The sequence below is a fragment of the Ciona intestinalis genome, chromosome 7 (assembly GCF_000224145.3).
Source record: "Ciona intestinalis chromosome 7, KH, whole genome shotgun sequence".
NCBI lineage: Eukaryota > Metazoa > Chordata > Ascidiacea > Phlebobranchia > Cionidae > Ciona > Ciona intestinalis.
In genome coordinates this window covers 1,446,446-1,461,260 of record NC_020172.2, presented here as the reverse complement: position 1 = coordinate 1,461,260, position 14,815 = coordinate 1,446,446, and the positions used below count along the sequence as shown (strand labels likewise).

Here is a 14,815-nt window from a genome sequence, read left to right as displayed (position 1 = left end):
CCTGTTTACCGCGAAACTGAATAATAGGAGATCAAACCTGCGCAGTTCGAAGCGATATCATGCATACGCGTTAATGATGATGCGTAGCTACCGCAGAGGCGAATAGTGGTCTGTTTTTATTCACCGTCATTGGCAGGTCTCGTATTCAAAGCAGTATAGGCGCATTTACATGCATTACCGGCTGAACAGTTGCCGCTTAAGGGGATTAAGCGCAGTTTGCTTGTGGCATGTTTGAACTTGTTTTTATTTTTTTTAGTTATCGTGTAGCGGCTGCAGCGCAAGGTTAACTTCATTTCTTTACTTTCCAGCGCACACTGAGGTGCTCTTATAGTTCTCTTGTCCTGAGAATGCGCAAGGCTGTCCACGAAAGCTCAGAGCCGCTCATTTCAGAAAATCAACCCAGCGAGGCTCGGTCAAACCATACGCCGGAACAAAGTGCCCGAAACCTGCCCGCCGGAATTGACAACGAATTGTTGCAGAGCATAGCATTGTACGGTCGGCTGGCCAAGGATACGCGGACAAACAACAACTCGAACAATAACAGCAAGCGACAGTACTCTGGGAATTCCCCGCAGTCGAGAAGCAAAAGTCCTCGCCTGGATCAAAGTCCTAGAGCGGATTACAATAAGGAGAGTGAGGGTCAGCTGGGAGTTTTGGAGCTGGCAGCGCTACAACGACAGGTAATGGAATAGCTCGCAATATTTTGAATAATATTTCGCCTAATCAGATACATGTTTTCTCGTTTTCGGCGTTCGTTGCGTTATATAGTCGCTCTATAAATTGTGTAGCGTAATTTTAGTGCATTGATCCATTAAACGCATTGTGATCATCGCCACATTTATGAGTTATTTCCGTTGTTGTACGAATCGCAGGCGCAAAGTTCACTTTAGAACAATACGTCAGACTGATCATGAACCGCAATGTTGTTCGGTTGCCCAGAAACTTGACTTATTCGGTTTGCGCTTGTGTATTCATATTTATTGAATACTACATTTGATGTAACTTGCCTTTGGTTACTCTATGTGCCTTTGAGATCGTGTATTTTAAAATACTTTTTTTGTAACCACGTACGAGCCCATTTAAAATAATGGATTCGACATCAAATCCTACATTTAGTAGTTCTGCTCGCCGGTGTATTAGAACAGGAGCATGTAGGTTATCGTGTCCGCTATCGTGTACACGATTTAATCAGCTCACTTCGGCTAGATCCCCATGGGAGAGGGTTATTTGTTTGTCAGCTGTGTTTGTGTACAGCCGCACACCCCTTGTAAACATCGATCCGTGGATCGAGCTTAGAGATCGATATTGAAGCACAGGATCCTAAAATCAACGATTAACCTGCGTTTACCGGCGTCGAAATGGAGCGGAAAAGAAAGCAGAATCTGCGCAATGATATGTTGTCGCTGAAAGTCTAATTCCCACACATTTTCGAAATCATGTCAACGCGATGATGCTTGTTTTCGATTCGTAAGCGACCTGCTTCCGTTCGCCTGTCATTTTACTGCCTTTTACATATTTCTCACATTTTGTTGCCTAAATGACTCCGTGCGGGACCAGTAAATATGTCTCCAACGCTTCTTTGAACGAAGCTAGTATTAAACCGGACTGTTTAAGTTTAACAGTCTGGAAAAAATATTTTCTTTTTTCTTTTATCCACTATAAAATGTTCCTCACGCCGTTCTTTGCAGGCAATGCAACTTGCCTTCTTACAACAGTCCACCTTCAAAAATCAGGACAAGTCAGATCTTCCTTCTAGCCCAGAAGAGGACGGTAACAACATGTCCGTTGCGGCTGGCTATAAAAATCCCATGGCGGTTGCCATGGCAGCAGGGGTCCTCCCAGCTACGTCATCAGCGCAACAGGTCAGTGACGTCATGGATTATTCGTGGTAAAGGCTTAAGGACAATCATGTATACCTTTGGGTTTTAGATGCTTAGGCAATAACGCATATAGCTTAATGTTTATCTACACAGATGCAGCAGTTGCTTTCCCAGCAAGTATTATCCCCGCAGCATCTGCAAGCTATAATGCAACAACAAGCCTACTCAGCCCAGGTAAGCTTTTAATCCTATTGTTTGTATAAGCTTATTTTCTTAGACTCTTGCAGTCGACACACTATGTTAAGTACAATTTTTAGAAAACGCCTAATTACAGCGCGACTTTAAACTGGACTTTAGCACATTTTTTGCTTTTCAGTTTTACACATATATCTTTCGTATAAGGCTGGCGTAATTTGCAAAAAGTATTGTTTATGTTTTCTGCGTGTTAAACATATATATGATTATATAAGAAACATAAGCGTGACAGCGTTAAGGTATTGGCATAACTTGCATGTTTAGCCTCGTGAGCTTGAACCATGGTAACAAATTAATGAGCCAGAAATGGCAGCCGAAATCGCATTTTTAGCCTTGGCGTTAAGAGCTCGAGAAAAATGCGCCATTTTGGGGTAGCGATTTAGTTTAAACAGCGTCTGAAATTGGCCGAAACGCGCTCAAGTTTGTAGCAAACAAATAAAGCTAGGTGCCGGCGTCCGGTTTCGGTCGTAGACGCTACGGATGGTCGAGCAAGCAATCAGCTTAATGGACCTCCTGTCAGGGCGATAGACTGCTAGATACTAATTAATGTCGGTGGACTGCCCAGAAATGTGATGCTGATGTCGTATCGATTTAAGCCTTTACCTATTTTCTTCCGATTGTTCATTGGCCGGTTTTGATAGTCTATCTAAGATTTTCTATAGGGTTTGCGGTTTGTTACATAAAAATCGTGATAACTTTCCCGCGTTGGGTCGCAGGGTCAAGCGTCGGAGTTTAGTTAGCCCCAGGCCCCCGCGTGCGTTCTTTGTGTTTGATTTACAGCCCCATGGGCCAGCGGCGCCGTAGCACGAAGCACTTGTTTCCGTTTATCCGCTTTAGGGACCTGGTGTATATATAGAAAAGCTTTTCCTTGTGGTCAGTTAGATCTTATCTCTCGTCACAACATGGTAATCATCCAGCAATGCAGCGCCTTTGTAACCAACTTCAATCACAAGCTTTCTGCCTGGTGTACCAACAGACACTGACAGCACCGCGTCCACCTTCGCTGACCACAAACAAATTTACGTCGCCCCTGACCACATCACAACGCTCGCTGTTGCGCTTTAATCTATTTCCTTTTGCTCTAACCTGTTTGTTCAGGCCTTGTTTTGTAACGGCCTGCACTTAATTGCCCGTCGATCGCAGCGTTTCCGTTTTTCCCGTCTTATACCTGTTTGTTCTTTATACCACAGCACCACCAGGCGCAGATCCACGAATTTTACCGGCAACAGCAAAAACAAGTCCAGGACTTTCAAATCCAGGTAGGAAAAATAAATTTTCATTTTCCCATTAAATCTGAAATGGACTATTTTTTTGTTCTATTTTAGTGTGTCACAAGCCCACCATATTCTAGCGTGTAAAAATCATCTAGGATTGCCATTTACCGCAAGTGTATACAAGCTTAATGAGTACAAAGTTTCCCTAATGTATTAGCGTGCATGACGTGTTCGCACGGTGTCGAGTATTATTAATTTCCGTCGCGAAAAGAGCGAACACGAGACCGCTTTACCTGTTATCTCTAAGCAAATATATAAGCGTCGTTGTGTACCTGGAAGTTCCCGATGTGTACTCTGAAAGCATCGCACCTTTCTGTAGGTTTCGCACCTTAATTTCGTAGAACAGTGCACGTCATATTTTATAAGGTGCGTGCGATTCCTAATAGCGGGCGTATTTGGCGTTCGCATTAGAATCGGAACAAAAGCGGTCTTCGATTTATTCCTGCGGGACAGACAACACCGATGCGCCTTTGATCAGATTCTGTTGGCTTGGTGACTGCGCCACGTTTTTGTTGAAAGACATGCGCCACGCGACGAAATAATAAGTAAGATGATTCACCCACCTCACCCCATAGTGACTGACTCACAGGGTAAAACTATCACCTTGGACCCCATAACCGCAGCCCAGACAAAAACTTTCCAGTGTTATTGTTAAGGGCAATAAAAGTCTCATGTTATAGTTTCCCTTTTTGTCTTCTAATTATTTTGAGGTTGACTGCAAGAATAAAATTTACCGATCACTGATATGCTAAAAACGTTCATTTATTGCTAAATTATTCATTTGCCAATAAAACATTCGTAACTTTATTTTTATAGCGGAATTAGATAAATACGCTAGAACCCCCTATATACATGCTATACGAGTTTATTAAACCATTTCCTTAGTACAATGGGTGGTTTTTAACACGAAATTGGCTGTCTGTATAATTTGCCAAGTTAAGCGGTAGTGTATACAACCACCCGTACGCACATCCATAACACTTTAGCTGCTTTTACTTGCTCGCTGTCGATTTGAGGCGTGCACTTGAACTCTGGTTAATGTTAAGACGAGCAGTCGCACTTTATATTACGAATACGGCGTTTTTTGTTTGTTGGATATATACTTGTTGAAACGGGGCATTTGATATTCATTGATAAACTTCCCATGTGAATGTCAAACAACGCTTTCTATAGCGCTTGGTTCGCCACACAAGTCTGCGCATGCACAGTAGATCTACGTTAGAGCCTGTGTGCCAATCATGACCCTAATCGACCCAAAGTGCCTGACCCGCCATAGGGTGGTCAGTTACCAAACATCTCTGGTCTGAACACACTCTGTCAAAAAAGGAAAATATCCACCAGTGCCCCGTACCGTTATCCCAACCCGGCGACCCTAAACCTGACCTTGTTTACTTGGGCGTAAGATTACGCTTTTACGCGGCACGGACTCTACGGTGGTAACCGAACCCTGGATTTCGAGCGGGCCGTCCCAGAAGGCGCACAGATTTTATCTTTCCATTCTGCGTAGAGCCTGAAGTGTCCAGACTCGGCAGATATGGCTAAGTAGCAACATTCCAAATATAGCGGCGCGTTTTCTCGGGCGGGCCGACAAAACGCAATGACGCCTGTATTCATAGTAATGACGCGGTCGCCTTTTATATACGCCTAATTCAATTAGTTTCGGTGAACCGACTCGACGGGATATCTCATGCAACGGAACGCCGCATGTTCACTGTTGTGTAGTGCGATTTTATTTGCTGATTTTATCAAGTATTTATCCGGTCGTTATTCAGCCCATATTTACTGTTTACTCGAGCTTTCGGACGAATGCTGGTTAAACGTTTGTCGTCGCCCAAAAGTAAACTCTCTCCCGCCTATGAGATTTATAGCATTTCGATAGGAAACCGCCGTTAATGAAATAGGGAGTCCGCCCCGTGTTTTACTGCCATCAACAGATGTTTTGCTCAAATCTTGTCTTCTTTCCAGCCAACTTACGACCTAATTCAAATTCGTTGTCTAAGTTTCCCCACGTTTTGCCAAGAACCAATCCTCGTCATTCATCGCACGTAATCGGTTCAAATCCATATATTGGACTCTAACACCGCAAATTATTCCTCGAATCCATCGCGCTTTGCTCTGTCGTTTATTTGGAAACCAGCGTGCATCAATAAAATCTAGAAAGTATACGTCTTCATTTAAAAAAGTACAATTTCGAAGTTTTATAAACGTGTTACCCATAACTCCTAAAAACAACGCGGCAGCTACAATTATAGCCACGGTAAATTCAATGTGATTTCCAAATGTAGTCAAATCCACTACGGTGCTATTACGCACGAGTGCTGACGTAGATTGTATCAACAGTAAGTCATAATTATCCGCACTTGACATTTGTCACCATCCAGGCTTGCCTACACGCGTGGTAGAGACTGGCGAATGCGCATGTAATGTACAAACCACTGCCTATTGAGATGACTTGTATACCTTTATTAATAAAATAAGCGCTGGAGCAACGCCGCAGGTCAGCGTACCCTTTCAAAACAATGCTTTTTTTCAATAGAGTCTTTGAAAAGTCTACTCTCCCAATAGGTCGCGATTCCTAAATTTACCTACGTGGGTGATCCGGCGTAATGAAATTTTCCCCAACAGTAAGCGTAGCGGGAAACGAAGTTAGGCGAAGAAAAGTCGTGTGCAGGTCAAACTATTACTCGCCTTCCTACAAATACATGGACGAGAGATGTACATTTCAAAGCTGGGCTGTAATTCTGTCACCAAAAACTAGCGCGATGTTTAAAGGCTTATAAAATGCGTTAATGTTCAGCAATTTACCACATGATGTATCGACTCCGCCCATTTTATTATAGATACAAACAAACATAGCTCATGCAGTGTTTACTGCTTCAAAGAACGCAGTTCCGCCATTGTATTGTTTATTGGCATCTCTCCCTCAGCCATGTTTTCTCCACTCGTATTTTACAAATAGGTTTGGCTGCTTTGTCGCGCGACATCTGTTGTTGTTTTGTCGATTTTCTTGCTCTAATCGCCCCCCCAATTTCTTTGCTTCTACGTATCTCACTACTTAGTGCTGCCAGCAGGAAACCGCATAACCTGCCTTTCGCGCTCCTTTTGGTATAAAAATATGATAAAATACAAATGTTGTTAAACTGTCTACCGATCATAAATTTATGCAAATGTTTTCAAGCAACCTGTACTTAGTTTGGCCGATTTTTCTCTCTCTATACTCTATTATGTGAATTCCCATTTACTAGCTCGGTATCAAATATGGTGAATTTTTTTTTTACCTTTGTTGTCAAAATTTCAATCTGGCAACACTCTGCTTGTTGTTTCCTACTTTTTGCGCATATCCAATGCATCAAAGGTCGGATTGCTTCCGCTTCGTGAGGCACCCCACAATTAATAGATTTTACGTCGTCTCGATCATAATTCCCAACTTGGAATATACGATGTAACTCGCCCAGAAGAAGCCCTAGCCTTGTTGTCTGTTGTAGTAACGGTCAACTGGAAATAAATCATTAAAAGATCACGGAATTCGCTCGGGACACGTGTTACTATAGAAAGTGACGACTCTATCGTTTGCTTTTATTGCGTTTATTCGGCCGAGTGCGATTTGTGTATCGTCACGCCCCACGCTTGAAAGACGCCGTCGTTCCAACGTAATCTTCCGTTTTAAGGCCGGACCCAAATTGCTTTTCCGGCGGGCCACGGTCGCCGCGGACGCCCGCGAGTTTTAATTAGATGCTCGGTCGCGAAATCAAAGCCTTGTTGTGTGTTGGCGGCGTTGGTTTATTGCTTCGGAAGGATGATAGGACCGGAAGCACGATAACCGACTTTATAGTTGCGATTGCTTTTTTACGGGCTTGCTAGCGTGGATGGAAACACAAGCAATTTTTCACGGAGGGTTGACTTGCATTGAAGTCGAGCACGGGATGGACCAGTTAGCCCACACTGAGCTGTCTAGTTTGTTTATTTTTAGACTCCGCCTCACCCGTGCGCGATTATTAAAAACCTATTCAGCGTATGGACAACTAATCTTTGTTGTTATATATACCCTACATTATTTCGAATTCGCAGGCATTCTGTTTATGTTTATACTTATCGTGCTCAGAATTTGTGGTCGTTCTCTTCGATGCCTGCATGAATCATATTTCCTTGATGTATAATCCTTCACCTGCGCCGACCTTTAACGTTAATTATTATCACCCACAGTGGCTTCTAAGATTCTATATATTAACCACCATTTAACGTTTGCAGCTGGCCGCCGCCAAGCAGCAGCAAAAAGGCGAGGTGAATGACGTCACGAGTCACCATAGCAACGGCGCAAAGCTGAGCAACGAGCAACAACTTCAACAGCATCTTGCGCTACAGCAACTGGTTCATCTCCAGCAAATGCAGCAGCAACAGCAACAAGCAGCAGCAGCGGCATTACAGCAACATGGCCTAGCAACCGCTGTAGCAATGGCCCAAGGCCGCCATGGCAACGGGAACCAAGGTTTGTTTAAAACTGCTTCCATCCGCATGTGTATAATATGCTGACGTATAGAATGTCATATATAGATTATTAAATCGAATGCTAATTTTCATATCGACCTCCAGCAGACATGTCACCAAGCGACATTCAGCAGCTTATATTAAAGCACGTTGCTGAAACCGCCACCCCGAAGAAAGAAACACCTATGACGTCACAAATGCAGTCGGACAAGCCGATTTCCTCCATCCGGTCACGTGATCACTCATTTAACGGGGAAACACCGAATATGAGAAGGTAAGATTTTTTTTAAAACACTTTTTGTGTCAAATACACGAAATGTAAAGTGGTTCGAACTTAGATAAATGAAACTAAATTATTTTATATTTAATTGGATAGTCATGGAAACTAAGTGATAAAAGGAATCGTTCAGCTTATTTCGCATGTGAGTGCCATACAAATCAGTCAATACAAACGTGATCTATATATTGTACCTTTTCTCCCGTGCCTATTTTAAACAAGGTGTTGCGGGAAACACACGCCACAAAACCTAACAGCATGTCATGCATTATGCTGGCGTAGTTCATCAAGAGTCGGGCAGGTAGGCCACGTAATGTCGTGTAATGCGATCGTGATGCTCTGACGTATAGCAGGGCCGGTAACTTCTCCTAGTCCCACCCGAGCACAAAGGGGTGCTGTGTATATTCATTTAATCTGGCTAATTTTTAGCCCAATTCGTAGTGCGTATCAGCACGTATCCAACGCCTGTTTTAAATTTGGAAATATAATTAAAGCAGTATCTATTTTACTGTAATCCGCTTGTCGCTCCATGCTCTTACGGTTAGATTCTCCTTGGTATCTCACGCCGGCTAACTCTATTTCAACTAACCTTTTCCAACAAAGATACCGTACCCCCTTACACGTTTGTGTACCGATTTAAATAGATTGTGATCTAGTATGGGATGACTATAGCGTTCGAAACCGTTATCGCAGTTTCTCGTTTGTGGCCAGGTTATCGCATCCAAGTTCGTGGTCACATGGTGCAATAAACAATTTGTTTATGTTTACATGATATCGGTTTCTGGTCGTGTCGTGACTTGCACTTCGTGAGTAAGCCACGCCTAAAAATCGACCAGGTCATCTTAGATGCAATTTTTAAAATGGTTTCTTCTTTTTTAATAGATTCTGAAGTAGTTAGTTTGTAGCCTACACTCCAAAAAAAGACTTTCACCGGCAAATTTGGCGTGTTTTTTTTCTTTAAAATCAACACAGAATTTTTAATTTTTATTTTTACTGAATCGAAACACTTTTATACAGAATCTCTAGCTCGAAGTCACCCAGAGAAAATTCCCCGGACCCCCCACCAGCGCCCCAACCCCTATTTGCTCATGGGGTTTGCAAGTGGCCTGGGTGTGACGTTGAATGCCCGGACATACACACCTTTCACCGGTACGAATCGATGTTTTATATTTAAATAGCTTACTTTATTTAAAGCCAACAAATAACTATAAAACCGTATCCTCACGACTCCCATTTAGACCGTTGTGAGTTGTTTAAAAACGATCAGGATATTTAGATATTATGTGCTAAAAGTGTCCCATCTTACCCCACAGTACTGAGTCAAAGTATTACTTAAAATCAAAACTTTGGCTTACTAACAAATGGGACGAGAAAATAGAATGATAAGGTGTCCCATTTATACCCCGCCCCACTATTTAAAAAAAAACAAATATCAATGTTCTTTATACTCGAATTTATTGAACTACATCTGATGGCGCGCGGTTTCTTATGTTCAGTCCGCATAAACATAGAAATACAATAGTTGATTAACATAGAAACAGCATAACTCGAGCCGCTCCCCGATCAAAGTAAATATTTACGCTTTGACTTGGTGTACTGACTGGCTTATAACTTTATGAGTGGTTGGGAATCTTGTACAGAAGGCTAATTGTGTGATGTACAGTATATGATGAGAATTTCTCGAAAACCAAGCAGACATGTTCGGTTGTACATGATAATATCACTAATAGTTTAAATGACTGAACTCCTCTGTTTATTTTTACTAAACCAGTATAAATTCCACATGTACACACAAAACATTACAGACTGAAAATCAACATATACATTTAAACACTATAATACAGTGCGTTTCTCTTTTCCTTTGGCCACCTTAGCGAATAAATCTAAATATTTTCTGGTCGATTATTTGCAAATATATGTGTTCGTTTGCGCCGTTAAACGGTAGGCCGAGATTGGGAATTAAAATTCCCACGATGTAAAGCGATTGTGCCGTTAACACCTCTATTTATGACGTCACTGTCGGATGCAATTAGCTGGAACTTCCTTCGAAGGTTGTTATCAAGTGAGATTAAATAAAACTGGCGGCATAATAGCAGGAAAGGTGTTGAGATTATGAGATATTGCAAAAATTATTTTTCAGTATTTGCCGCAACAGGTTAATTAAGCTTGACGAAACTTATAAAAAAAGGCGCCACCGTTAAAATGGATCGTACTGTTTTTTTTTTACTGCGAAACTGTTTGTGTTTTTGTAATAGGAAAATACGGTATTTCCGCTCCATTAAAACGAAGATGAAAAAATATTTAAATTCCAATAAATTTCAACAGTGGCTTGGTTTAAATAAAGGATGCGTTTGGTTGGAAAAAAGAGCAAAGTCGTAAATAAAGTTAACGACGTTCTTCCCAGAAGTGTCGGTTTTTGCATCTTTTCCTCGCTACTCCCTAATTCGTTTTTTCCTGGTCGTAAAATTTCGCTCAAAATATTGTTTTCTTTCGCTGCGGGAGCATCACGGACAGCTCTGGTTTCCTCCGACTGCAGCAACGCTTAACTAAGTGGCGGCTCGCTTTCCTCAGTCATTACTTATTTATCCTTCGTATCCAAGCCGCGCCCGACAACAACGTGGCAATTAGCGTCCTCCGCCGGCCTCGGGTCGTGGTAATCCGGCCGTACACAAACTTCGCTCCGGGGTCGCTGCTCCGAGGTGAAATCACCGGTCACGTAGTGCCGAAATGAGCGCTTTCCGCCGCAAATTATACCATCTCGACCCGTGTACTACATAAGCGCATAATAGCGCGAGGTCTAAGCAGTGACGCAAGCATAATAAAAACATGGCCGACCGCAACCTGTTTCGCTCACACACACTTGGAAATGATCTCGCCCCCAAGGTGTGCCAGTCAATGCGTAATTGACGTTTCCACCAGGACGCAGCTAATAACGGAGTCTGATCCCGTAAACCAGCTGTATCCGGATACAACTGCTTGGAGCTAAGCCAATACATACAAGGCAACATGATGCGAAATTACTTGATGAATATAAACTGGTGGTTTATTGCGGGCGGCATTTTTGAGCCGTACAAGTGCCAAAATTTAGCTTTTTTTGTAATATAACTAAATTAAACATGACAGCGGTAAACGGCATATTGCGAATTGAACCAATTTGCGGAACTTGCAATATTCAGATACCCGACAATTGTAAAGTAACAATAAAGGTCTAAAATTATCGGAGATTGCGAAACGCTTGGACACCTGAAGCCAAGTTTAATTTGTTTCTCGTTACGATCAAACAGCGATTTGTGGTAAATACCGGTCGTCGCAACACCAAAGCGAAGGTCGCTCTTTCATCTAAGCAAAAGAACGTTCTGTGCGGAATAAGACGCGCTAATCACAAGCTGACAACAACAGCAATTAGATGGCCGTAATTGACGGAAGTTGGCGAGCCGTTTCCGTCACCAGTCATTCTTTTATGAAAGGTGTTGCGACTCGTGTACGGCACCGCCACGGTGCTTGATATTTGCTGTCCAGCTATTATGACTCGTCGCTTCGGGCTTGCGGTGCTGTGAAACGAGCGAATCAAACGATATTAGCCTCACTTCCGTTTGAAAATAGGCGTTGAAGCGCTTTACGGTTTCGTCATCAAAGTTACAGCAAGCGGCGTACGGTGGGTCCTTTTCAGCTCGAAAACGGTCGAGCACTGACGGAAGGAAAATGAATAATTGCGCTATTGGGCCATGGAGCGTACGACCTATTGATTTTGACTTGCGTCTCAATGCAAGAACCTCTTAGAAGCCGCGTACTTACGTATGCGATCTTATCCGCGTGTCAGTCTCTGTTCATTTCGGAGCGGCGACTGTCAGCGATGCCAGCGCGCGGTTTTACACTGGCCCGCCATAAAGCACAACGGTCCGGATCGCAGTGACAATACCACCCTAGTGCCACAGTTCAGATGGGGGGTTATCGCAACAGCCCAACCCTACGTATTTATAATGGCCGAGTATCGAGATCTATAGACACCGTAATATCGTACCGTTATGTGATGGATCATACCTGGGCAATATGCTCGCCTAAATCAGATGCTTTCTACACCCAAGCTCCCACGGGTATAGGGTGATAAAGTAAGAAACATCTGAACTGCTGCAATAACATATTAGTTCAGGACTAAAACATTCACTCTCCAACGGCTTTTCAATTTTCTTAACAATTATACTTTCCGGTAATTCAAACTTTCGAGTTAAAATAATCTGTTCATATTAATATAGTTTTGTGGGGTAAGATGGGTCACCTTTAGCACATAATATCCAAATATCCTGACCGACTTTTAAACAATTAACAACTGTCTATTGGAGTCTTGAGGATACGGTTTTATAATTCTTTGAATGTTTTCTTTTTACCTCCATATGGGACAAAAAAAATAAGATGAAAAGGTGTCCCATTCTGTTATGTATTGTACAAGCTTGTTGTCCACCCTATATGTCAGCTTCATAACTAATTGAATTGTTGTTTTTTTCAACAGTCATCTCAATCGTTCCCATAGTCTGGACGACAAAAGTACAGCTCAGTGCCGTGTGCAAATGCAGGTCGTGGAGCAATTGGAAAAGCAGGTTTGGTTTTATTTTAATATTTCAATAATATTTGTTTGGTAAATGCTGGAAAGAAATTTTTTGATGTTTTTTCGGTTGGAAGTCGCTACGATTTTCCACTTCGGTAGTTGCAGAAAATCGAAGACCGCAAACGCCATGTTTATGCAATAAGCGACAGAACATGTATCGATTGAGCTGTTTGGTCTTCTCTAAATAGCACGTAGAGTCAGTGCGTATTTGACTCAAGTTTATTAATCACACATCGGCCATTACAAGATTGAAATCCCTATTTAAATCCATTTACACGTAAAAAATAGAATGCTGATCAAAATGCCTCGGCTTGAAACATTACAGTAACCGGCAGTTGTTTTTTATGCGCCGGCTAAGATGGCTCTTCGGTAACCTAATTCGGCATCAGAGTCCGTGTACATTTCCCCAGCACTCGTGCACTGATCCTGTTTAGCAAAAGCGTCAATTGCTGGACCAGAAGTCAGGTGCTGCTTACGCACAAGTGCACCTTCCGCGTGTAAATACTCGGCGTATACAAAACCAGTTTATTCCGCCCGAATCCGCTTTGTTTTAGCAAAATGTGACACCGGTCCTTCAGCGGGGTGCGATTTCCGCAATCGAAACGTAACGCTTGTAGTTGCCCGTTTGACACCCTTTTGTTTTGGCCCGGAAAGAATAAGAAAACCACATCTTATGAGATTTGTGTGAATTTTGTTTGGCAAGAAATCGGATAACTTGGCCTAAATTCAGCAGTTCAATTGATCCAAGCTATTTCGCCAGTTTACAACAGTCTTTATATATAATGCCGAACGGTTTGTTTGGCTGCAACGGTCAATTCAGCTGAGCAAATTTTCGAATGCGGTGCTTAAAAGGATCATAAAACCAGTGCAGCAACCTGGTCAGTTTTATTTGAACGGAACTTCGAAATTTAACAAAAAATCTCCTTTAAGACGAGCTTTCCGCTGCGTTATGACGTAACACGACTCATTGTCTCGAAATAAACAAGCGGCCTGCTCGGAGGTTTATTGTGCCATAAAAGCGAATGTTTGCTAAGCCCAGGCGTGCTACAAAGGACGGTTAAATGCGACCGATTTGGCGAAGATAGGGATCGGCCTATTGTTCCTTGCGTATATCGCAATATTTATTTGTGGGGCGCACCCACGGTCGTTAAAAAGCTGCGGTAACCTACGTCTCCACTGGCTCGAAATTAAAATCGTAAATGTTTCGGTTAAGTTTTCCACAGAGTTCCAAACATTCCAGATCGATTTCAACATTTTTTATACCTTTGCTTAAACATACCTACAGTTCGTTGATATTTTGAGAGTATACTGGTAGTTTCGTTTCGGTTTCGCACAGTGTTTTATAATATCCAAACGATGTTGTGTATTTTAATACAGGCATGTAGTAGGGCGGGGTAAGATGGGACATTGATAACTGTTAAAAACACGATCAAAAATAGGGGTTTTTGGTGCTAACGGTATCCCATCTTACCCCACAGAATTATATTTACTTCTTCCGTCACTAAAAGCGTTATAGGTTAAAAATCGTCTTGTGACGTCACAGCTTATGACCAGCACGTCATACGTCACTAGGATTGCTGTTGTTTTTGTTCCACACTACATATGACCTGTTGACATGTTTTCTTTTATCAGCCGACACCCAAAATGATATGGTCACTATTACAATAATCGCCCTCTAGCCTGCCTTGTTAGTTTAAATCGGGTAAATAATATCCGTTCTCAGATTCGGGGAACGGAAGATTAAACGGTTCAATCCGGTTCGCCGGTGTGTTACGTCACAATTCTGTTTGTCATCCCTTTCCTGACGTCATAATTTGTCGGGTTATTTTAAAATTAATATTCGAAAAGAAATCGAGCGAAATGAGCTTTTGGTAGGAAAACATCATTTTTCATATGCGATCGCATTTTTTGTCGTCGAGATCAAATCTTGATGTACGACGCCCAGCGCACGACACGCACAGATCGCAGGGTTGACAAACTGCACTGTGACGTAACAAAGAAGTGTTATTACCACATAATGCACATGCATTGGCCGCGCGACAGGCGAAACGAATCGGTTTATTTGCAGCGAAGATCGCGTCGTTTTTGACGAACGGTTGCG

At 42.4% G+C, this 14,815-nt stretch overlaps 1 protein-coding gene across 1 annotated transcript in view; it reads left to right on the top strand.

Moving 5' to 3' along the window:
* Positions 1–333: 333 nt before the first annotated feature.
* foxp (transcription factor protein) overlaps positions 334–14,815 on the top strand; it is a 22,827-nt gene continuing 8,345 nt past the window's right edge. Inside the window, 8 exon segments of the mRNA NM_001078471.1 lie at positions 334–680; positions 1,689–1,862; positions 1,974–2,054; positions 3,266–3,334; positions 7,598–7,835; positions 7,940–8,108; positions 9,129–9,260; positions 12,619–12,706. Of these exon segments, the coding sequence (NP_001071939.1) occupies positions 348–680; positions 1,689–1,862; positions 1,974–2,054; positions 3,266–3,334; positions 7,598–7,835; positions 7,940–8,108; positions 9,129–9,260; positions 12,619–12,706 (1,284 nt within the window). The 5' untranslated portion in view covers positions 334–347.